General features: G+C 41.6%; 1 protein-coding gene across 7 annotated transcripts in view; it reads left to right on the top strand.

The window, feature by feature from the left end:
- Positions 1–24,598, top strand: part of EBF1 (EBF transcription factor 1) — a 409,767-nt gene that overhangs the window by 258,048 nt on the left and 127,121 nt on the right. For 4 of the 7 annotated variants that reach the window (XM_004009024.6, XM_012178873.5, XM_027970462.3 and 1 more), the window contains exon 8: positions 14,743–14,884. In XM_004009024.6, coding sequence (XP_004009073.1) covers positions 14,743–14,884 — 142 coding nt within the window. The remainder of the gene's footprint in view (positions 1–14,742; positions 14,885–24,598) is intronic. The other 3 variants (XM_004009026.6, XM_012178874.5, XM_027970463.3) reach the window with 1 other exon arrangement.

The following is a 24,598-nucleotide window of genomic DNA, read 5'->3' as shown; positions in this document are numbered from 1 at the left end:
CTAACAAGCTCCCAAGTGATGGGCAAAGCCATGGACCACACTTGGAGTAGCAAGGTTCTAGACCCTTATGTTGCTCTCCATCGAATTTTATGACTAACTCATTTGGTCAATCTTAGTTTCTTCACCAGAGTAATGATGTGTCTATCTATGGATGCCCATGTGGTCTGTCAGTGAAAATATCTTGGAGTTTAAGGTATGTTCTTAGGTAGAGTTAGTCTGCTTTAAGTGTAGATTGAAATATAGGATCTCTGAGAGGATCTGGACAAATTTTCTCTGTACCTTCTCTGATGGGAGAAAGGGAAGGGATGATTCTGGGCATTACTTTTTGGATGTCAAGATCTCTTAGTCTCTAAGATAATAATTTTTTTTAATAGGTGAGACTTAGTAGTCTCATGAAAGAACAAATTCAGTAAAAAGAAGACTCCTGCCCCTGAGATTCTGAAGCAGTTCTGGAAATCATTTGAGCTTGCCGCCTTTTGTCCTGACAGATGAATGGGGAGAACCCCTAGATGCCTAATTTCCTGGAAAATGTCTCTCCTGGGGAGCTTCTGACCAAGTGGGCAGACTTGGGTGCTCTCATGCCTACTCAGGACATTTTTGTGTTGAGTTGGAGCATCTTTGCTTGTGCAACATGTGATGCTGTTAAATATGTGTTGCTAAGTGTCTTAAAATGTGAGAATGAATTTTGTATAAACTGTGTTGTCACTTACCTTGGCCTTGAAATGGGCCATGTATCTCCTTTTACCAAGCTTGGGTTAGGAAAAAGACATGTCCAGACATGAACCAATTCATAACATATAATAAATGTGTCTAAGACCTGCATGATGCCTTGTGAATACTAGGATCGACTTGGCTGTGCTTCACAGAGTGGCAGAGTTAGAGATGGTCTTCAGTAATTTTGGGAATCTAAAAGAGAGTGTGTGTAAGGTTTCAGGGGCCTTATTTTCCCTTGCAGGACCCGCTAGTGAAGTGTCTGAAAGCTTTGAATTATAGGAATGTAGCTTTTGGATGAGATGAGAACCAACTCAGTCTGTTATTTTTGAGAGTGTCTAGAAAGCTTTATTTTTGCAGACAAAGTAGTTATTCTTTGTTGAGTAGAAGGGCTACTGAGACAAGGAGGCATGAGTTAGGTTTCTGCAAAACTTCAATTTCCTCTACTGTAAAATGGAGTAAAAATGATGATTCTTCTTCTTTCATAAAGGACGGTACTTTGAAAGCATGACCGATTTGCAAAAGATAAAATATAAATGTACAATTTTGAAGAAAATATTTGCTATAAACTAAAGCTGGGCCAATAGTTGAGTACAAGTTTTCTCAGCCTGGGCAGAAATGACACTTTAGACTGAATAAACCTCACTGGGAGGGAGGTGGATTTGTTCTGTGTGTCCAAGGATATTTAGCCAGAATCAGTGGCCTTTACCCACCAGATACCAGTAGAGAAACCATCCTCCACCCCTCGCAGTCATGAGAGACACCAAAATGCCTCCAGACATTGACAAATGTCCCCTATGGGGAAGGGGATGCAGAATTGCCCCTGGTTTGGAATCACTGGGATAGGACAGGTTCAGTCCTATCCCTGATGACCTCTGACATACTCTCCTGCTGACAGTGCTGCTGTCCCAAAGAGTGCACCCTTTGATTACACTTGAAAGTTGCCCAACACAAGGTCCCGCCTTGACAATGCTCTTTCTCAGTATTCTCCAACTGATCCTAAAGTAGGTGGACCTTTCCCAGTAGGGGCTGCTACCTTGACCACTACAGAGTCAGTCTTTGTATCAAAGAAGAGCTCTGTCTCTATCAGCAATGACAAATTCCTTATTAGAGCTCAAATTTAACCCCCTTTATTCCTATCACCGACTTCTGCTTACTGGGAGAGGAAAGAGGGAGCCTGTGGCAGAATGAGCACTGACACTTTGTTTTGTATTTGTGTTCATTTGCGTATTTCATGAATCATCACTTTCACACGGTTAACACATGGTCTTATGCATTGTTGGATGTATCCAGCAACTGCAACTCAATGTGCCCTAAACACCATTGTCAGCCTCATTTTTTGCGTGGGCCTCTGCCTCAAGCTTGCTTTTCTTCCTGTGTTCCTTGTCTTGGTTCATTTCTAACTATATTAAGTGCTAGGGAGATGACCATTTATATTTGGGTCTGCATTCATATTTATATGTAAAAATATATGAGTCCATGTATGTACCTTGATATACATCTATGGACATTGTCTGTAATGATGATGATGATGAAGCTAACAGTGCTGGTGTACTTTTGTGAGCAGTTTTGTGCTAAGTATTTTACATGAGTTACCATATTTATCTTGGCAACACATCCAAACAGGAATTAGGGTCATGCAAATAGGAATTACTTCCACTCTACAAATGAGGTACGTGAAGTTTAGGAAAGTTAAGCAGTTTGCCCAAAGTCACACATCTACTAAGTCCTGAAGCAGTGATTCAACCCAGTCGATTTGACCCAGATGTTCTCTAATGTGGTGCAACAGTGAAGAACTTGTCCACAGCCTTTAGGCAGATGCGTAGTGAGGCAGTAAGGAGGTCTCTCTACATCTGAGAGCCCAGGGGGTACCTGTGAATAGTATTAGAATCCCAGGGAAGTCAAGAACAGTGTTCAAAAGGGTGTTTGCCCTGAATAGAACCTAAGGATGCCAGCTGCCTGAAGAACACTGGGATTCCAATATATCTCGTCAAGCAGAATGTGGAGTTGTGCAGAAGGGGAAAAACTTGAGCACTGTTTCTGATTATAGCCACAGTGCTGGTCAGTGTTTACTCATGTGAACTTTAGAGAAAGAGGTTATTGCTCTGAAGGCTGCCTGAGCTTCACCTAATTGGTAGAGGTTTTGGCCAGTTCTCAGGGCAAGAAAGACCCTTCAACAAATGAAGCCTGAATCCAGGTGCCCCTGATGGCTCGGAGCACTCATTTGGAAATCATATTGACATTCCCAGCTCTTAGGACTAAACCAAAAGAGGGAGGATGAGTCTTCTGTGCAGCTGTGCTGGCTGGCAGAGATGAAGCACTGGTGGAAGGTTTCCCATGAGCAAACATATGATTTTCCTCATTTTTCTCATAGTACGCTAATTGGAAAGCTGGTTTCAAATATTTTGATGTCACTGTTGCCTCTGAGGGGAGTGAGAGAGTGTCAAGTTGGCATGAGAAGACTCCCTTCTCCTCTTTACATCTCAATGTGGCTTTTCCCAGTGACACTGAAAACCCAAGGCCCAGAGACATCTGAGTGAAGGCACGCTCTCCTGCCCGTCCAGGGGGCTCCCCCTACCTGTTAGGGATGCCACTTTCTCTCTTGTCCTATTCCCCAGGTCCGTGTATATTCATGCAGCCAGGCCAGAGTGCGTCTCCTCTGAACAGCAATCAGGGGCCTGTGTAGGTGACTGAGGAGGACATAAGAAAGGTTGTTGATCTCTTGACATGTAAAGATATTCTGTCAAGCAAACTCAGCCTCACAGCAGCTGAGCTTCTGGTGTGTAAACAGAGACTGCTTAATTACACAGGTCATGTCAATTAGCATGACCTTAGCGTTTTTGAGAAATTCATCACTGTCTGCAGAGCTCGGCTGTATTCATAGTTTCAGGCAGTATGGAATAAGCCTTGTAGAGAATTTGGTACAATCTTTTTATTTTTAAGCTTATAATTGATGTTTTCTTTTGAAATCCCCAGGCTGTGGTTAGGGTAACAAACTTGCTTAAATACAACAGTGGATACAGGCTTCATTCAGTTCTGTGGGTGTGGGGACGATGGGAGAAAGAGAGCAGGAGGGAAGGCGGTGGATGGAGACAGCTCTCTCTCCTGACGGGGAGAATTTCCCTGTGACTAAATGAGCCTGTTTCTTCATCTTGACACTAAAAAGATGCTAATGTCAAAGGACTGTGTTAAAACCATGTCACGGGTCTGGTTTTTAACTGACGGGAGCTAGACAATTCAAGCTTAAGATTTAAATCCTTATCAATAGCTTCCCTTGTTGGGGCTGGCAGAGCGGGGAGGTGAGGGGAGGAACAAGAACTGGGTACAAGCTGTCATCACAGTAGATACCGTAATACCTGGAAAACTGGGAAGTAAATTTCCAAATTCATCTTATTGCTTTAACAAAGTTTTCCACAGGCTGTAAATCTGTATCTGTGTATAAATGTTAGATCTGTAACTACATGTGAACATAAATGGAAGATATGCTTGTTTATGCATGCATGCCTGCACTCAGTAGTATTTATTGACCTGGTAGGTGGTGAGTATATTGTGATAAGAACAGGAAAGATGGAGTGTTTACTCTAATGAAACTTAAATTCTAGTTGGGATCTATTAGTTAGGATAATACTAGCTGCTGTAACAAATAGACCAAAGAAGATTTAATGGCTCACCTTCAACAGAAGGTTGTTTATCCCTAACATAATGGTACAAGGCAAGTGTTCCTGGTGAATGAGTAGCTGTTGTATGTGAAGTTGTCTCCACCACCCCCTAGAACCTTATTGTCTCCATACATCCAGTTGAAGGGTAAAGAGTGCATGGAAGGGCTTATGGGCTTAAAAACCTCATCTCAGAAATGATTCTTGTCAAATCTGCCCACATTCTACTGGCTAGAAGTCTGTCACACAGCCATGTATGACCACAGAGAGGCCTGAAAATGTCTAGTTGTACTGTCCAAGAAGACAAAATAGTAATATGGGGGACAGTGACCTTCAGTTGCTACACTGTGTACAAATAAATAATTTCACATCATTAAAATGTTCAATTATTGCTTAAAGGAAATGAAGCAGGGTATTATGAGAGAGAACACCAGTGTGGGATGGGGGATGGGAACATACTTTAATAGCAGGTGACCAAGGAAAAGTTTCGAGGAGGGGACTCTTAAGCTCAGAGCTAATGGATAAGAATAAGTCATTTTGAGAAGAACCAGAAGAATTTTCTGAGCAGAGAGAACAGCAAGCCCAAAAGTCATGTTTGTCTCGTGTTTATCTGAGATGAACAATTTTCTTTTGCTTACTCATCATTTGGAATGGGGGTGGGGTAAGAAATATGAGGAGAAACTACCAGGTTTTTCTTCCCAAATTCCCACCAAAAATGTGTGGGCTTTCAAAAATGATGACGTAGTTAATGATATTAAAAGGCAACCCTCTGCCTTCCCCCCTTCTTCGGTGAATTCTATAAATTTTGGAGAATCCTTATTTATTCAGAAGCCCACAGGGTATGATTAGAGGATTCTTAAAATATATGCCCATTCTCTGTAGTTTTGGTCTGCTTTTTAAAGGCACTTAAAGAAAGAAGGAAATGTTCTCAACCCTTTTATTTCTCTCCCACCGTTCCCCACCCCCGTCTTATATTGTTTTGACAAACAGCACATCTTGCAATTAAATTCTTTACCAACAGAATGCTAGGGGCCTGAGCCGCAATCACTCTCTTCCTACAGAATAATTTCAAGATGCACCATGCTGATTAATTATACTGAAAGCAGCTCTAATGATAGTTTCAGAATACAGGATTAATTCACATAACATGGTAAATACAAATGGTGGATTTTCAACCTGATATATTAAACCATTACGGCTTATTGGGCAAATATGTATCTTGGCATGAGCCTTATGCTGGGCCTTGGCAGAAAATATGCATCACTGAAAAGGAATCCTTATGACCAGGATTTGATGAGTGGTAGCTCTGCACTTAGAGGAAATAAATTCCTACATTAAGTACAGTTGCTATTGAAAAAAAATGTAAAATATATTAAAGGATAGACACAGAAGTGTTTGGTTTGATCAGTGTTGCCCAGTGGTTATTGGATCTGAGGATGCGTGGTGCTTACTGAGACTTGCCAACCCAGAGGTATTCTTATATTCTTCCACTTTTTAGGTTGTAACTTATAGAGCTCTTACTATGTGTGAGACCTTGTACTAAGTGTTTTACATGTATAATTTTATTTGTTTTTCTACCCTCTTTCCCTTGTTTGCTTTGCTCCAAATGAGCACATTGACCTTCTTTCTCTTCCATCATTTTTCTTCACCAAATGTACTAAACTCATTCCTTCCTCAGGATTTTTGCACTTGCTATCCTGTGCCCCTGGACATTCTTCCGCCACATCATTGAATGGCTGGTTACTTCTTATTAGTCAGATTTCAGCTAAAATGTCACCTCCTTCGAGAGGCCTTCCTAATCATCTGCTCCAAAGTCGTTCCTGCCTGGGCTTCACCCCCTTCCTCATTTTATTTTCTTCTCGGAACTTTTTATCTTCCGAAATTTGCTTTCATTGTTTATCTGTTTATTGTCTAAAAACTCTTTTTTATTCTGGACAGAGACTAAGCTCTTGATGGGCACACACTTTGTCATTGCTGCTTCTCCCGTACATAAAATGATGCCTGACACCTATTCCGATGATTAAGTGACTTATCTAAGGTTACAGACTAGTGAGTGGTGGAGTCGGGGTTCACACTCAGCTCTGTCTGAGCCCGGGATCTGAACTGACGACTATATGCTATTTTCTTGCTTCCAGTTTCCATGTCCGTGTACCGTGGTCCCATAAACAGAAAGCATGCATGGCAGTTATGTATACTTGGGCTCACTGCTACTTAAAATGGCCAATGGGAACGCATAAATGGAGCACCAGTTAAATGCCGACAACAACACTAAAAGGCATCAAAAGTATCCTGATCCACAGAGAGAAAAACTAGGTTCAGAACAATGATGAGTTTTTATTTCTACAGTGTGTCACAGTTCAGGAGACAGAAGCTCAGTCTAGTTTCTAATGGTTCAAATTAGTTTAGCACAGGAATCCAAGGACTCAGAAGTGTCTGTTCTTATCTTACTGTTAAAAGAAGAGAGATTTTTGTCTTGAGGCTCAGAGAGTGAATTTAATTCAGCTACTCAATCCCTCACTCCTGCAGTTCCACTCTGTTACGTCCTGTAGGTTCATGCGTCCTCCATAATTTTTAATGAGTTATTTGGGATCTTTCAACCAGATAGAAACTTGCAATCAAGCTGGTTTCAGAGAATATCTCTTTCCATATCAGCCAAGGAGATTTTAAAGGACAAAGTTAATGAAGACCCAACTGCTGCAGACCATTTTTATGTAGATAATACCTAAAGTGTAGTCAGTCAGATAGACAGTGATGTGTACTGGAAGAGACAGTTAGGGGAAAGAGGACCTAAGCCGGGAGCATGCATTGAGAGGCTAAAAGTGGGCCTAGAGTCTGAAGTTTCCCTTCAACTTTGCCTCTGCTCTTAATTCACCCTGTGGCCCTGAAGTTTTTAAGCCTCTTGGGTCTCAGTTTTCCAAGCTGTCAGACACGACTGAGCGACTGAACTGAACTAAAAAGGAGGAATTGGATAAATTCGCAGTATCATAACTACTGAGGCCTCCTTTTATCATTTTCTCTTATGAACCTCTTGTGGTGACATATCTTCCAACTTAATTGCATTTATTGAATAAGAATCACACTCTCTATTTTAAAATTAGTCAAAGCCATGGAAACTGCCAATTTCGAGCTTCTCTTGTGCATGAGATTACTGTGTTTCCACATGGAACTGATATGATCCCATATCAACAAAGGCAAGTTATTGCATGTTATAGTATGCATCCTTCCTATGGATGAATCAGGGTACACTTTCTGCAGGGTTGTCTCCAGGGCTACATTAGAAAGCTCGTAGTTGGGAGCCACTCAGTTCAGTTCCGTTCAGTCGCTCAGTCGTGTCCGACTCTTTGCGACCCCATGAATCGCAGCACGCCAGACCTCCCTGTCCATCACCATCTCCCGGAGTTCACGCAGACTCACATCCATCAAGTCTGTGATGCCATCCAGCTATCTCATCCTCGGTCGTCCCCTTCTCTAGATTGGCTGATTTCTTGGGTCTCTTGGGACTCATTGGAGGAGCCTGTAAAGGGTAGTTCAGTTGATAGGTTGGGTGTAGAATGTGGGCTGCGTGAAGCAGAGGGTAGAAGTTTGACCTAGTAGACTTTATTTTGTAGGGAAGTTTTAGGCTTACAGTAAAATGAAGGGAAAGCACAGAGAGTTCACATATATTTCCTTAATACCCCTTAGGCAGTTTCCCTTATTAACATCTTGCATTAGTGTGATACATGTGTTACAACTGATGTGTCAGTATTGATATACTATTATTAATTTCCATAGTTTACACTAGGACTCACCATGTTATACATTCTGTGGGTTTATACAGATTCGTGATATGTGTCTACCATTATAGTGCCGTTTAGAATGGTTTCATCTCCATCCTCCCCCACCGGTTCCTTTGTGCTCTGCCTATTCATCTCTCCTTCCCTCTTCCCAAACTCCTGGCAACCACTGGTCTTTCCACTATCTCCATAGTTATCCCTTTTCCAAAATGTCATATAGTTGGAATGATGAAGTATATAGTCTTTACAGGTTTGCTTTTTTCATTTAGTAATCTGCATTTACATTTCCTTCGTGTCTTTTTGTGCCTTGATAGCATATTTCTTTTTATTGCTGCATCATCCTCCATTCTGTGGATTACCAGTTTGTTTATTTATCCATCTGTTGGACATTCTGGTTGCTGGTGCCTTTTATTTAGTCGAATTTTTAAATTACTATGATGGCTAAATCACATGCAGATGTACAAAATTATTCAGAGGGATCCTGTGTATCCTTTATTCAGTTTCCCCTAATATAGTGATATTTTGCAAAATTATTGACCAGTATTAGATTGTTCTATTGTTCTATTGCTTAGATGGTAAAGAATCCGCTTGCAATGCAGGAGACCCAGGTTCAATCTCTGGGTCAGGAAGACTCGCTGGAGAAGGGAATGGCAACCCACTCCAGTATTCTTGCCTGGAGAATTTCATGGACAGAGGAGCCTGGCGGGCTACAGTCCATGGGGTTGCAGAGAGTCGGACATGACATACAGTATTCATACAGGATATAAACATTGATGCAATCCACTCATCTTATTCACATCTCTAGTTTTACTTGTACCCATCCATGTGTATATTTTCGTGTATACTATTTTGTGATTTGTAGGTCTGTGTATCTGTCACCCCACAGTCAAGATATTAGACATTTTCCTCACTGCAAAGATGCCGGCCTTATGTAGCTTCCACATCCATCTTCCCTCTGCCCCGAATCTCTGCCAACCACTTCTCTGTTCTTCATTTCTAAATTCTTGTTATCTCAAGAAGTAGTAAATAGAATCATGCAGTGTACTAGTTTGCTACAACTGCTGTAACAAAATACCACAGGCCTGGAATGTGTTTTCCAAAATCCTGGAGGCTGGAAGTTCTGGATCAAGGTGTTGGCAGGCTTGGTTTCATTGGCTTGCAGATGGCCACCTTCTCGCTATGTCCTCACATGGTCTGTTTTCTTTGCCTGAAGACCCTTGTGTGTCCAAATTTCCTTTCCTTGTAAGGATATCAGTAAGATTAGGTTAAGACCAACCTTAACAACCTCATTTTAAACTTAATTACCTCTTCAAAGGCTCCATCTGCAAATACAGTTGTGTTCTTAAGTTCCAGGGTTCGCACTTCAACATGTGCATTTTGAGGGGGACACAATTCAGCTCATAATATGCAGTATGTAGCCTTTTGATACTGGCTTTTTTCATCTGATGTAATTCTCTGGAGATTCATTCAGATGTATCAATAGTTTATTCCTTTTGATTGCTGAGTGCTATTCCATAGAGTGCCTCATTTTATGTACTTCAGGCCAGTGCATTTCATACCTTTATTAAGGGCTCTGAATTAACGCAAACATAGAATAAGCTAAACCCAGAGGTAAGGAAGCTGTGAAATAGACCAACTTTAGCACTAATTTCTTTACACTGAGTTATCATATATAAGCCTTAAAAACCAAGATTTATAATTTTTAAATTATTATTCAAAATTAAGTTGCTGAAGATGTTATATTTTAGAGAGAGGTACTTCTTACCAAGATATTCTAAATTTAAACACTGAAAATATTTTTATGACTTAATCATCCCCCTAGAAATGTTTAAATGTATAGATTTCAACTTTTGGTGGCCTGTGTCCTAACCCCTTCATCCACATGAGCTGCTGCTTTTGTTAATGTGATCTGCCACTCATCACTGAATTTAGCTGCCTGTCTCTTTGAAAATCTGCTCATGAGACAGATTATGCTTCATCAGTTTGAGAGAATATAGTTGGGACATACAGGATCTCCTGCTTGATTGAAAGGGGAGAGGGACAGTCTAAAGAATGATAACAAGGAAATAATAACCAATAACAAAATTCCTAGAGAATCCTTCATTAAAATGACGTATTAGGAAAAATATACTACATTGATAAAATGCAGAAAAATTTACAGGCTAATTTCAGAGCAATAAGGTTTCATTTCAAGTTTAGAATGTAAAAGGCTAATAGGCAGATGGTTTATAAAAAGCAAAAGTACAGAAACCATGAAATTTGCAATTCACAAGAGGTCTAAATTATATAATTAAATGTCGTGAACATGAAGGTCTTTAAGTTTGTAAGATTTCATTGTTAAACTAATAAAAAGTGAATGTAGAAGAAATAATTTTTGTATCCTTGTATTGAAAATAACAATTTTTGCTGGGTCCTCTTTATAGCAAATAAGATGCTTCAGATTATCAGCCCAACACAGGTTCTTGAACTTGTTGATGAAATCACCAACAAAGCAACAACTCTGCCAGCACTGCTAACATTTGCTCTATGAGAACTGGAAACCATACTAACCACTTTAAATAATGTAAGCCTCACAGTAACCTTATGAGTTAGGTACTATTAACATTTCCATTTGAGAGTCAGGGACACAGGGGCTTAGAGAGGTTAAGTTACATGGCCAAAGTCACATCAGCTAGGAAGGCTTGAGAGTCAAAAGTCATAAGTTTTGTTTTGAATTTTAGTTCTAAATAGATTGGGGAGATAGTAAAAATAATAACATTTAGGTCTATTTAGATCTAGGATATAACATAGCAAATTGTGAACCACTGTAATGAGCCAAGAAATTGAAAACTTCAAAGTCTGTGTATAGTTGTGGCCTTTTTATTTCCCTCACATTGAATATTGTCACCTGGAGAACTGGACACAAACAGAAATGCCATGGAACACACTGAGTGTTCATCAGCATGTCTCTGAATTGCTATACTAAAAAGCCATGCTCCTTCCCCAGACAGAGTTTTACTTCCCCCAAAATACAATGATAATACAGAATATATAACCCTAAACATGCCTAAGCTTAATACTTATTTCAGGAGAAATAAATTGGGCATCCTCACAAATAAATTGGAACAATTTATTTCAAAGTCATTCTGCAGCAGCCCCGTCCAATAGAACATTCTTTAGAGACGACAGTGTTCTGTAACTGCCTTGTCCAGTAGAGTAGCCTCCAGCCACATGTGACTAGTGACCACTTGAAATATGGCTATGGAACTCAGGAACAATGGAATTTTAAATTTTATTTAATTAGTTTAAATTTAAATAGCCCAATGTGTGGCCACTGTATTAGTATAATTCTAGACTATGTTAATTATAACAGATATCATAAAATTCTAAATATACCTGTTCCTCATTTTATCCTGGGTCAGCAGAGTAAGGAAGAAGGTAGAAAAGGGAAGAGATGGTCAAGTCCAAATGTAAAATCATTTTCCATGTTTATCTGTCCCAAATTCAAGCTGAGTTTTGTTGACAAAATTTGGGAAGGTTGAAGATTTGGCAGGCTTGCCTGTCCCCTTGCCTGCATGAACATGTCAGCACCTCATTAATCTTGTGTTTAAACTGTGAAGGCCCTTTTCCCTCCCAGTATAGGCTTATTTTTAAAGGAGTTTTCAGTGCTCCCTTTGCATCTCAGCATTATATATATGTGTGTGTGTGTGTGTGTGTGTGTGTGTGTGTGTGTGTGTGTGTGTGTGTATATGTATGTATATATATATATATTTACAAGTTGCTCTGTGGATTAATTGCAGCATTTATTTTATTTAACTATATCCTAATCATTTCAAATTGGAATGAGAGAAATTATTTTGGGGTACGGGAGTTAAAATGTACAGTGTTATGAGTTTTTGAGGAACATATAAGGTGTTTATTTTCTGGAAACTTAAAGGCATGAGAATTCTTGGTATTCTCTTTCTCCAGTTATAATTGGTCTTTCTATGAAATTATCCTATCACACATGTGGCCTTGGTAATCCCTCTCTTGCCAAGAAAAGACAGACATACGGGGTGTAGTTTTCTTTCCTAACCGTTTTCAGTTTTTGTTCAATGTAGGAATTAGATGACAGTGTCTTTAAACGATACTGAATATTTTAAGCCTGTAGCAGTCTGACTTACAGGTGCATGTTGGATTGTCATTGCTTTTTTTTTTCTTAAGACAGACATCTAGAATAACCACTTTCTGTATTTCCTGACACTGGAAACAGATACCGTTTGTCATTCCTTTTATAGTTTCTTCAGCTAACGACTCCAGTGACCACTCAATTGTGGTCTTGTAGTAAATCAAAAATTCTTTGAAAGACCCAGCTCCGTTACATAATTGTAAATGTCCCACGAAGTCATCTCCTGAACTAAAAAGAAAAATGAATTTCTGTTGCTTTAAATAATATAGACTCTGCCACCACTCATAGTACCTTTCAAAAATAGAAGAACAGAGAATTTTCTTCTCTCCCTCTTAGTCTTTCTCCTTCTCTTCCTTCTAAATTAACCTATAATTGATGAGGCACACACAGAGCCTCCAGCCGTCACATCTGGTTGGTCAATCATGAAGAAAGAGAAAAACCACTTTGCAAACTGCTGCTTAGAACTGACTGTGTCCTTCCACGAATGACTTGCCCTGGCTGGAATTTTGGATATCACAATGACTAAGGAGAAGGCCCTGAGTCCCTAAATGGACTCTCTTAATTGTTTACTTTGCATTTTAGTAAAATAGTGAAAACTAAAATCAGGTGTGGATCCGAGTCCTGCTTGGGGTTGGATCTTGAGGACCCCAAGGGAGAATGGAGGGGACCTCACAGGAGCCCTCCCAGAGTCATCCCTGGGAGACCCCAGAGTGGGACCCCTCTTTCTGGGTCTGAGGAAGTCTAGGTCCTCTTGATGTGGGGGAGAAGGGCCTCGAGTCTGCAGAAGGGAGGGCCCAGAAGGAAAACAGAAAAATTGTGTTGCCATCTTGGAGGCAAAAGGGCAAGGAATCTGCTGTGTTGAACTGCTGTGAGGATGCTGTGAGGTCAAAGAGGTGGAGACGGTGGAACTTTTAAGTGTGGCATCCATTGGGGGGGGGGTCTACAGGATTGGGAGTGGGGTTGCTTTTCCAGGCAGGGCTTACAGTTCACAGGCCCAGCATTTTCCCCTCTGTCCAACTCAGGTGATGAAATCAGAGCATTCATTGCCCAAGACTCTAGAAGGCAGGGTCCCCTTTCCCCAACTTGGAGAAAAGACTTCTCAGAAGCTGGGGCCTCAGTATGTGCCAATCCTTGTAAAGCGTTTCACCTCTTCAGGGCCTAATGCCTCTCGAAACCAAGAACAATTGAAGCTCCAAAACCAAGAACAATTAAGGCGCGAGTCTTCCCAAGCAACTGGGGAATTGAGCAAAAATAAATCAGAAATCCTCAGCCTTGGCTCTGGAGGTTCGCCTCATTATGAGAGCAGATCTATTAGCCCTCTTGCCATTGTCTTTCATTTCTCAAGTGAGGTGATTCTAATTAAATTAATCTGCATGTCAATCTATCGGTGATCAATCAAAGAGCCTGAGGTCCCCCCTATGCTGCAGGGTGCTTGCGGCTGACAGGGGCTGATAATGGAGGAAGAAATAAACTGTCGAGCAAAGTTAATTAGTCAACATAATAGGTGGATTAAACGGGAGCCGGCTGATTGCTGTTTCCCATGTCAAAGCATGAGGCGGACGCTGAAGCTGCAATTACAGACAATTATTATATTTGGTTGTAAGAGGTCGCATGAATAAACATATCTCTGTGGGTTTCAGTTTTAATCCTCTTCCCCATTTAATATAAGGAGAAGTGTAGGTCATTTCTTCTTCTTGTTTTAGTCCAAGTTCTCTGAGAAAACACCCTTGCCTGGGTCCCTTCTGGCAAACTCCAATCAGTTTATGGGACTGCCAGGGTATCTGATTATACCTTGGGCCAAGACTTCTTTTTTTTTTGGCCTTGAAACACAGCTCTAAGACTCTTAATTAGCAAAGATTTTTGGGTAGTGGTGGTGATGGTGGTGAGGGGGGCTTTGGTCTGTCTGCTTAACTAAACGAATGTGGGTAGAAAAAAGTGCAAGAAACCCCAAAAAGACACCCAGGAGAGAAAAATGCATCCCAGCTCTCACTGAAGCCTCTCTTTTTCATTTCTCTCTCCTCTTAACCCTGACACAGTGGTGGGGGGAGGGGGAATATTTTAAAGATTCAAAAGATTTTTATTTGCATGATCAACTGTGATATCTGCTTCAGTGTCTAAACTGAAGGGTAATTTAGGTGAAACACAACCACCCTTGTGTAAAAAAAAAATATGCTAATAAAGATCCTCTTGTTAAAATTATGGTTAACAGTGTACCTTCTGCTGTATAACTATAAACTGTGCAATTTTACTTAAAACTGCATCAAAAGCGTTCCATGCCAAAGACCCACTCATCAATAGCTCCTCTTGTTAGACTTGTACAGCATAAGCACCAGTTATTATGTGAAATAGCTATGCAATTTTCTGCAGCTCCCAGCTGTTATTTATTTAACTTGAGTTTATTACCCTCCGTGCTTTTATATTAAAATGTTCATTCATTTCTCTCTCCTGTCTCCAGGTCGTGGTGTCTACGACAGTCAATGTGGATGGCCATGTCCTGGCAGTCTCTGATAATATGTTTGTCCATAATAACTCAAAGCATGGGCGGAGGGCTCGGAGGCTTGACCCCTCGGAAGGTACGCCCTCTTATCTGGAACATGGTAGGCGAATCATTTTCATTGGTTGTCATTGCTACTTTAACTGTGCATTTATTTGGTTTCTTTCTTCCAACTCCACCATCTTTTCTACCCCTTTTCAAATTTCAAATGTCCTGTTGAACAGTATCGATGCTGAATATTTCAATACAGAAAGATATCTCGGAGGCCCCAGGCTTTCTTGTTGCACAGGTCCCTACCCCGGAAATGGCTGACATTTCCATCCTTATGTTGGAGAGACAGAGGGAGATTGGACCACTGCTTTATTTTAAACTGCCACTTGATTCTAAAAATTGTGAAAGGCCAAAGCAGGGCAACAAAAATCCTGATTTTGAATTTTTTGAGATTTTGAGTATTTTGAGTTTGTGGTTGACCTGATTGTATAATGAACTTCACTTCTTTACAATCCTACTGGTATGTGTCTGTGACCATACATTTAACTTCATCTGAAGATAAGGTTCCAAAGTGTTGGTTGGATGTGTTTCTTTTTGCATATAAATTCCAAACTAAATGTCCCTTCCGTGCCCTGTGCATGCCCCACCCCTCATCACCACATGGTGCAGCCTGCTTTATATAGGCAGATTTTGGTGGGGAGAAATCATATTTGTCTTCATTTTATGGCTAGTTGTACCTTTGAGAGGACTAGAGGAAACCAGACAAAAATTTGAAACAAAGAAATTGAATGCCACTCAAAGAAACAAGAGGCTGGACTGAGCATATGTCCAAATGTTTCTGAGTTACCTGTATATTTATATAGTGAATCCATCTATTCATCATCCACCTGTTCATCAACCCATCTGTCCATCCATCATCATCCTCTGTCCAGCCATTTCATTCATCCTTTATTTATCCATCCATTTTTCATCCATCCATCAATCCACCCAAAACACTGTGACTGAGTCTCAACGGGATACCAGTCACTGTGCTAGGTTTCCTCCAACCTCCTCAAATTCAGCTCTTCACTTATTTTCCCCATTTCACTTTCAGTTTGCTAGGTCATCAGAATTCTTTTGAAAACACTATCACACAAAGTACCACCTGACTGCCTGATCTTTTGGTGGACCATGAACTGTCCACGATGTAGTTCATAGGGTAGAAAACTCCTTTCTCTGCTGGCATCTCAATTTAATAAACACACTACTGTCACCATTTTTGCCTGTTTTTTTTTGTGTGTGTGTCTGTGCCTAAGGAATACACAATCTGTACTTTTTATTAATTAGCCAGATGGAACACTCTTAGAAGGGATTCTATACCACATCCAGTTTTACAGTCTTTTTAAAGTAAACCATCATCTTTCAAAAGCTGCTCCTTTATGGTTTCATTAGTGCTGAGATGGATGGATATTACTTTTTGCAGGAGGCCATTTGAAACACCTGCTCATGATTACATTCCTAGATCCATTTCTGTACTTAAAATTATTCGGATCCTCACTTTATAGTAATATTGCCATTTTTATACCCTTGGAGTCACTTCAGACTTTGTATGATTAGAGATACTGAGGTGAAAGGAAGAAGGAAAAAATAGGTAAATACTCAGTGGATACAATTTGGACAACAGTGGCTTAAAAGCCGAAGTCTTGTTTCCAACTCTGACCATTAGTTACTGTCCTGTCTGGGAACAGACTTGACTGTCAGTTTGGTATCTGACAGTCATGGGTCCGTAGTTCTAAAATGTGCTCCATGTGCAGACCACACCCAGGTTCCCATTCCTGCCCTTGGGAAGCTGGTGGGAGAGCACATGACACCTTGCAAATCATCCCTCCACCAAAAAACCCCAACACAAACCAGTGCAAAACAAACTCACTAGCATGGACACCTCTAGGGCCTGGAGGTCAGGAACATTATTTTACATCATGGCATGGTAGAGAAAGAGCCTTGAAACCTAAACCAGTTCTGAGCTTCATTTCTAGCCTTTGTGTGACCTTAGACAAGTCAGCTTACCTTTGAGGATCCGTTGTTGCCTTCTTGGCAAAGTGAAGGTGATGATCTCTGAGGGGTAAAAAAAAAAAAAAAAAAAAAAAAAAAAAATGTGCCTTGGGTGGGGGCAGGTCACATACAGAGCGGAAGTCGGCTGGGTGGAGACTGCGGAAGAAGGACAAGTTCATGCTCTGCCGACCCAGGCCCCGGGCAGTTGTCATCAAGGGCAGGGAGAGCCCAGGTGGGCCAGATGTCCCCGTCTGACCAGAAGTAAAACTCCTTCAATTTTTAATTGTTGGTAGCAAATTACAAAGTGTTTTAGCCCCTGAAGGAAGGACAGGGGAAGAAAGTCACTTAGGTAGAAGACAGCCAGAGGCTCACAGTTTGAGATTTCTGGATCAAAATGTCTGTAAGCTACCTTCCAGCTGGAGCATTCTCCCTTCTAGGTGGACATATTAATATTTCAGTTGGGCTAGCATTTGTATTCTAAGTTTTAAAGACAACATTTTATTCCTCAGCTGCAGGTGACCAGTCCACAAATGACCATATTCTTCTTAGCATACTACTCAAGAAATAATGACATTTCACTGTGTATTCATGGTTAACCATCACTGGGACCTGAGTGTGTCCTATCTCCTTCAGCTAGAGGGCCTCCCTCTCACCAAAACCTGACTTCATTTCTACCCAGCAGAATAAAAAGGCAGACACCTGGAGGTTCTCAGTAATGACAGTAACGTGGAAATCTGCTTCTCTGCAGAATGAATCAACCAACCACACATAACCACCCACTCATTTAGACACTTCAGGCTGACACATAAATATCTACTCAGCAGAGAGTGACTGTGGGCTTCTTCATGATGCTGTGTGGGAGTGGACTTTGATGCTAATTCACGTCGACTTGAGGGTATAGTAATACTTTAACTTGCTATTAAACAATCCTATTTGAAACTGGCTCACAGAGCCATACCCCCTCGTCAGCCCCTCCTTCTGCCACCTCCGTCTCACAGAGCTGCCCCACAGTGAGACTGCAAGAGCCGTTTGCACCTCCTAGGTGACTTGCAGGAGCCTTGTTTTCCCTCATTCTGGGCTCCCTACCATCTCATTTACAGGTAGCCTGAATTATTTTGAGCTATTCTGCACATCTCTTTTTATATCCTGCTTGTCAGGTGGTTGGAAGAAAGTTCTGTTTCGTGGCTCACCTTTCTGCATATGAGAAATAGATACCACACTTTACATTCATGCTGTCTTCCCTGTGTGACCCACAGACTCACAAACCTCCGTGCTCAAATAACTGTCCCTGTATTTCAAGTAAGAGAGCTGACAAAGGCAAATTTATGTCGTAGACTCCTGTGTGGTCCAGAGAGGGTGAATCCTGGCACGCTGTAGCTCATGGTAATTGCACTCCCTCCTATTTTTTTCCTTCATTCATAAATACTGAGATTTTCTTTGGCTGGATATTTATGAGAGAGTTTAGGCCAGTGAGGTTTTCTCTTTAAGCAGTAGTGTTAGGGAAGATGTATAGTTGCGGAGAGAGGCAGCCTCAGAACCCAACTGCTCTCAGGATTCTGATTTCTGAAAAAACGTAGACTTGGGGTCAAAGACCCTGAGCTGACCCCAGGGAAGGTAATGCACAGCCCTGGCTCCTGTGCCCTTCCAATCTCCCCATCACTTGGGCAAATTCCTGGGGACTGTGTGCTAGGGATCTTCGAAGGGCTTGCAGGGTATATTATCATTGTTCTGAGATTTCAAGTGGTGTTTATTTGAATGTAAGGCCACACGTGGCATCCGTTTCTCTATTTTTTGCCCCCTGTTGGAAAAAGCAGTGCCCTTACAAAGCTGCAGTGTGGGGACCCTGCCAGCTTGCATGCGCTAACACTTTATTATCTAATGATCTAATATGCAACAAGGCAAAGTGCCGGTGCTCATCATTCTGACATAGAATGCCGGGAGAAGTGACTAAATTACTTTATGTACCATTAGCGCTAGCAGCCATGGTGAACTCACCGGCAGCATTTATGCAAATGGCTATGAATACACTACTGTCTTTGTCAGGGAGCCGGCTGACAAGCACTTTAAATGCTCATTTTTTTAAGGGGACTTTTTTTTTTTTTTTTTTTGGCGTGCATGTGTTTTTCTCCCTCCCTCTACTTCTCTCCCCTTTCTGTATTTCTGGGTAACTTGCCTCCTCCAGGGTCCTTGGGGAAATCTGAGGGGGTTAAGAGCTCATCTGTCACCCTTCCTGGAAGTGCAGTTAAGGCCTTGGTGAGATGTTCTTGAGATTAAGAGTTTTTTTTTAAAAAGCGTTACAAATTTGTACAAACCTTGATATTTACTTTAAAAATCAGTAGGACTATATTATTTTACTGTTCTTGAGTTCTGACCCAAGGACTTAGTTTTTTGGCTCAAACACAAATGTTTAAAGACACTTCTGGCTTTTTAAATGGAAAGTGATTGAAATTTAGTTTTGTGGGCATCGGATACAAAACAATTCAATTTCCCTTCACAGTAATTACAAAGATTGAAATGTGAAGTATAGTGATGCCAGGATCCCAAAATAAAACAGAAGTGGGATTTGGTCAAACTAAAAATCCTTTGTAGAATAAAGATTGAATAGTGTTAGACTCGCTGGGCCATCTCCTTGCTATAAGTACAGTGGTGGAGAAAGAGAATCCGATTTTCCCAACTACCAGTCAGTTCTGACTTTTCCATTGTAGTGGCCCCTTCCAGCTGCCCCTGACAATATGGTATTATTCTTGCTCTTTAGCATTTGACCTTCTTTAATCCTTTTGCTCCAGACAGAAGTGGATTTTTGCTTCTGTTGGTTGCCCCTGGGTATCCAGCCCCATTGACTTGCAGCTGCACTTAAATGTGTTGTTTTCTGGATGTGTGGAGAAAGATGGTTCAGGCTTGGGGAGATTACTCCAAACTGAGAGACAGTATGGAGTTTCCAAAGACACAAAGGGCCCTCTTCTCCCCTCTGTGTAGTGAGGCCCTTAGAAGCGGCTAGTAAGTGTCTGTTGGACCTAGAGGGAGGAGGATGGGCCGACTGGAGAGCTGGATTCTAGTCCTGTCGCTGCCATTGACTAGCTTAAGGGAAAAGGAAACCTGGGAAAAGGTCCCTTTGCTTCTCTGACCTCAGTTGTGTATGTTTTCTCAGGGCTAGCTGGGACCATCTCTACCTTTCCACGTGTACTACTTTCTTTTCTTTTTTAGTTGAAGGAAAGTTGCTTTACAATGTCGTGTTGGTTTCTGCTGTGCAACAGCCTGAATCAGTCATAATTATGTTTATATATGTCCTCTCCCTCCTGAAACTCCCTCCCCGCCCCCATCTCACCCTTCTTGGTGAGGCTCGCCTCCCCGTGTTGTACAGCAGCTTCTCACTAGCTATCTGTTTCACACGTGGTGGTATATCAATGTCAGTACTACTCCCTCAATTCGTCCCACCCTCTCCTTCCCCCGCTGTGCCCACAAGTCCGTTCCCTACATCGTGTCTCCATTCCTTCCCAGCAAATAGGTTCATCAGTACCATTTTTCTAGATATCATGTGTATCACGTGCACTATTTTATGATGCTCTGGACTGAAGCCACTGACAGGTACCTTCACTCAGCTGGTACCTCCTGAGGTGCCTGTGGAGAAACAGAGAACTCCAAAGACTTTTCTAGTATTGCCCTTTCTTAGGTGTCAGTAAGGTTGACCTCAGATCATTCCTTCCTCCATTCCTTCATACTAAGCCTCCACCACATGCCAGACAGGGAGCTAGCTGCAGGAGCACAGGCAGAGAGAGTGCTGTCTTCTTAGAAAGTAGGATGTAAATAGAGAAGGAAGATGCTAAACACAGTTTACAACTAACTCCTTAGACTTGTGCATCAAAGGGGAACCATAAAAGGAGAGAGGAGGAATGAAGTGTCAAGAAAGCCTTCTTTGAGGAAATCTCACTTATGCCAGAACCATGAGATGAGTAAGCTTTCATCTGACAGGGGGCGGAAACAAATATCCAGGCAGATGGAAGAGCATGTGCAAAGGCTGTTTTGCCTAATTGAGTCCAAGGAACCAGAAGCAGCCTGCAATGGCTCCTATTGCTCTGGCCACAGAAAGTGGCAGGAGATGAGTTTGGGGAAGCTGCTGAAGGTCAGATCATGCCAGGCCTGTGTGGATGCCTAGGCCATGGTCAGTGACAGTTGTGAGATGATATGGGAGAGCCAGGCAGGGCTTTTAAGAGCTCGGGGTCAGTTATGCAGATTCCTAGTATGTCGTAAAAGCCTGGGGCAAGATTGCTCTGAGTGACTTATAACCTTGCCCTTCCCTCCTAGCTTTTGGGAGCTCATCAGGGAGTTGACTGTACCTTGGAGCTGTACCCCTCATCACTTCTCATTCTGTTAATAGTGCATGTCTTCAAAATAGGAAGAATGTCCCAAATTTGGAGCGTTCTTTCTCCAGATGGTTTTGTCTTATCGAATTTCTTTTTTCATAAATAGCTGAGCAAGAGTTTACTTTCTGAACTTGTAGAGACTTACTTTTCTAAGGCCTTTAGCATGAAGGGCTGCTGTGCTTTTGGATGTATGAAATGTATATTATCTAACCCCAATCAAAGAAAACTAGATGATGGAAAATAAACAAAGAGAAACATACTGTCCCAAGTCTCTGGCTCCCCTCCCTCCATGGTCAGTGGCTAGACACACACCTCGTCCTGAGTGAAGAGTCAGTGAAGTATGGACGGTCGTTTAACACAGCCCTTCATATTCCAAAGAAGAAAACTGAGGCCTGGAGAGGGCATTAGCCAGCTTACGCTCACACGGCTAGTTTCCATCAAAATCCACTTAAAGCTGTGTTTGCCCGTGGTATGCTGACCAGTAAGTAAGGATTTCAGGGGTTGCACTGATGTCAGGGGATGTAGGGTCCACCCGGATGCCTTTCCAGTTCTGGCTGGCTTAGACTTGCAGGAATCTCTGGGATTCCAAGGTCACAAGAAGAACATCTATGAAATCTCACCAACTTCCTGACAAACGCAGTGCACCTTCAGAACACAAGGGCAGAGGATGAATGACTCAGAGCTTTACGCTTGGACAGTGGCCCTTTATGGGACTGGTTGTGGTGCAGAACTCCAGCCAGGCCCATTTCAGTGAAGGGTCTAGTTTAGCAGAAAAATATGGGCGTCATCTCTTGTTACCCAGGGTGGTGTGTCACTTCTTATCAATTGATTTTTTTCCTACTTGAAAAGCAAGACAGATGCAAGAACAGAACGTTAGGGTTAAGAATATCCAGATGAGTTATAGAGGACAGAGACCCCAGATTTTTAAGCATCACATCAGGTCTTTTTCTTTGAGCAGCACAGAAGGTGTCTTTTTGTCTTTGCCTTGCAATAGAAAGGACCCGGCAAGAAGTCAAGATAATGAACAGGGATGTAAGTGAAGACTGATTTTCAAAGTCTCCCTTGAGTAATCCATAAAGCAGGTAACCCCAGAAATCCTAACACTGGAGACTTGGGAGCCAGTAAGTGCTCAGCATCAGGCAGATTAAAGAGTTCATAAGCTACAGGGCACTGCTAAGCTGGTGATCTACTCTGTCTTTATTTGAATATGACACCACCAGCCAGCACTGCTGACAAAGGAGAAATAGTGCTCAGACTTTGCCATCCTGCTTAATAGTGACCAGGCAAGGTGATAGTATGTATTCTTTTTCTTATTATTGCTCTTGTTATTTTTGGACTATTATCAGCTAACATTTATGGAGCATTTGCTAATCATTTTACTTATATCATCTCATCAAATCCTTCAACAAGCCTGATAAGCTGTAACAGTTATTTTCCTCAGTTTACAGATGGGAAAACTGGGGTTTAGAGAGATCACCAACTTACCCAAGGCCGCAGTCAGAGCTGAAACTGGGACTCAAGCCTGGTCTACATAATCACAGAGCTCTGCATATCAGTGGGGCTGACAATCATGACACAAATACTCACTGAGCCCTTACTGTACTGGGCACATAGTACTGTGGGCAACCCATTGTAAAGATGAGGAAAGGGAGACTAAAGATAGCTTAAGTAACTTGCCCAGAGTTACACAGCAAGGATGTTGGAAATCTAGGATTCAAACCCAGAAAGCTTGACTTCGGAGTCCATACTTTGTTGTTTTGCCTTCTTTTTAAAAAAACTCATGTATTTGGCTGTGCTGGGTCTCAGTTGTGACATGTGAACTCAGTCCAGACATGTGTAATCTAGTTCCCTGACCAGGAGTTGAACCTGTGCCCCCTGCATTGGGAGGGCAGAGTCTTAGCCACTGGACTACCAGGGAAGTACCTTAGAGTCTGTCCTTTCAATTACTTACTCTATACAGTATGCTAATATTCTTTCTATTTCTTGTCCTACTGTTCTTTTTTTTTCTCAATACAAGTAAGGCAGTTATACTTACTAGTTGTGCTTTCAAATAGACCTTTGAAAAGTTAATCCAGACATATCTTTTCTTGTTTTTAATGGGCATATTACATATGTTTACCTTAGAGTTTATTTTCCTTCAATAGCCTATTTTTCTCATGGCTATAGTCAAATCAAGAAAACACTTCTTTTATTTGCTGACATATATGTTTTTCATGGGGCTGGTAAGATAAGAGAGAGAGGCTGGCTGGTAATATTTTATTTACTTGCAAGGATGGTCTAACTCATCTCTGTAGAACTCATTTGCTGACCATATGGACTCTCTGGCATGTATTAAGTTAAGTGTTAGTCGCTCAGTCGTGTCCGACTCTTTGCGACCCCATGGACTGCAGCCCACCAGGCTCCTCTGTACAAGGTAGTAAAAAAGGAGACCATGAGATTAGTGTGAAATTGTGAGTTATAAGACTGGTAGGATACTAAGAATCTCCTTGTTGGGGTACTGAAGAGTTACTGAGCTTCACCCCACAAGAAATAGTTTTCTTATATAAATTTCTTGACAAACCTCTCAACTGTGGGAAACTTCCCACAGTTTATTTGGTGTTTTGTGTGACCTAGTAAATGAGTGAACCACACCTAGCTTATTTTAATAAGCACATAGTGTCAAGGGAGGGGATGGGAGGAGGGGGCAGAATGGTGCTTTCAGCCGATAACTTGGACAGAACATTTAAACCTTTTTTTTTTTTAATTCGGTTACAAAAGCATCATAATTCCAATTGTGTTTATCTGCATAACTGATTGTCTCAAACCAAAGGCCTCTTCCTAATTACTTTCTACTTACTTGAGAATATCAGAGGATTCACATAATATGAATATGCAAATAACTTCTGTGTACTGGTCATAAATCTTATTAAGATAAGATATTTAGGGGCACTGATCAGGATGGGTTTGAAACATCTTTTTGTTTGAACCTTTTCATTCATACATGTAGAAATAAATAACAGAGCACTGCCCCTGCTTTGCTATGTGACATCCACTGTGTACTTTGATTTTGGGGGTCTCAGTTTCCTCATCTGTTAGTTGGGGATAAGGGGCTTGCTGAGCCCTTTAAGCCTTGATGATTTGTCACTTGAACCCAGCTGATCTATTGAGCTGTGATACACTCACTGCTTTGGTGAGTGGCCACCAAAATACCAAGGTGATGGTCATTCCACAGGACAGACCTGAGGCCACTTCCCTTTACCTTGGGCATTTATGCAGGAGGTTGGCAGTGGGTCCCAGGAGTCCTGAAAAAGCCGCACAGTGTGCCATACACAAACACTTGTGCCTTAGGTAGCTCTCACCTGGTGTTCTCTCTGAATTCCTTCAGCTGAGATAGTGTAACATTGACGTCACTTGATGGTTAGCCGTGAGATTTTGGACTAGTTTCCTGTGCAGTA

The sequence above is a fragment of the Ovis aries genome, chromosome 5 (genome assembly GCF_016772045.2).
Source record: "Ovis aries strain OAR_USU_Benz2616 breed Rambouillet chromosome 5, ARS-UI_Ramb_v3.0, whole genome shotgun sequence".
Lineage (NCBI taxonomy): Eukaryota > Metazoa > Chordata > Mammalia > Artiodactyla > Bovidae > Ovis > Ovis aries.
The sequence above is the reverse complement of the archived record's forward strand: the minus strand, read 5'-3'. Positions and strand labels throughout refer to the sequence as shown.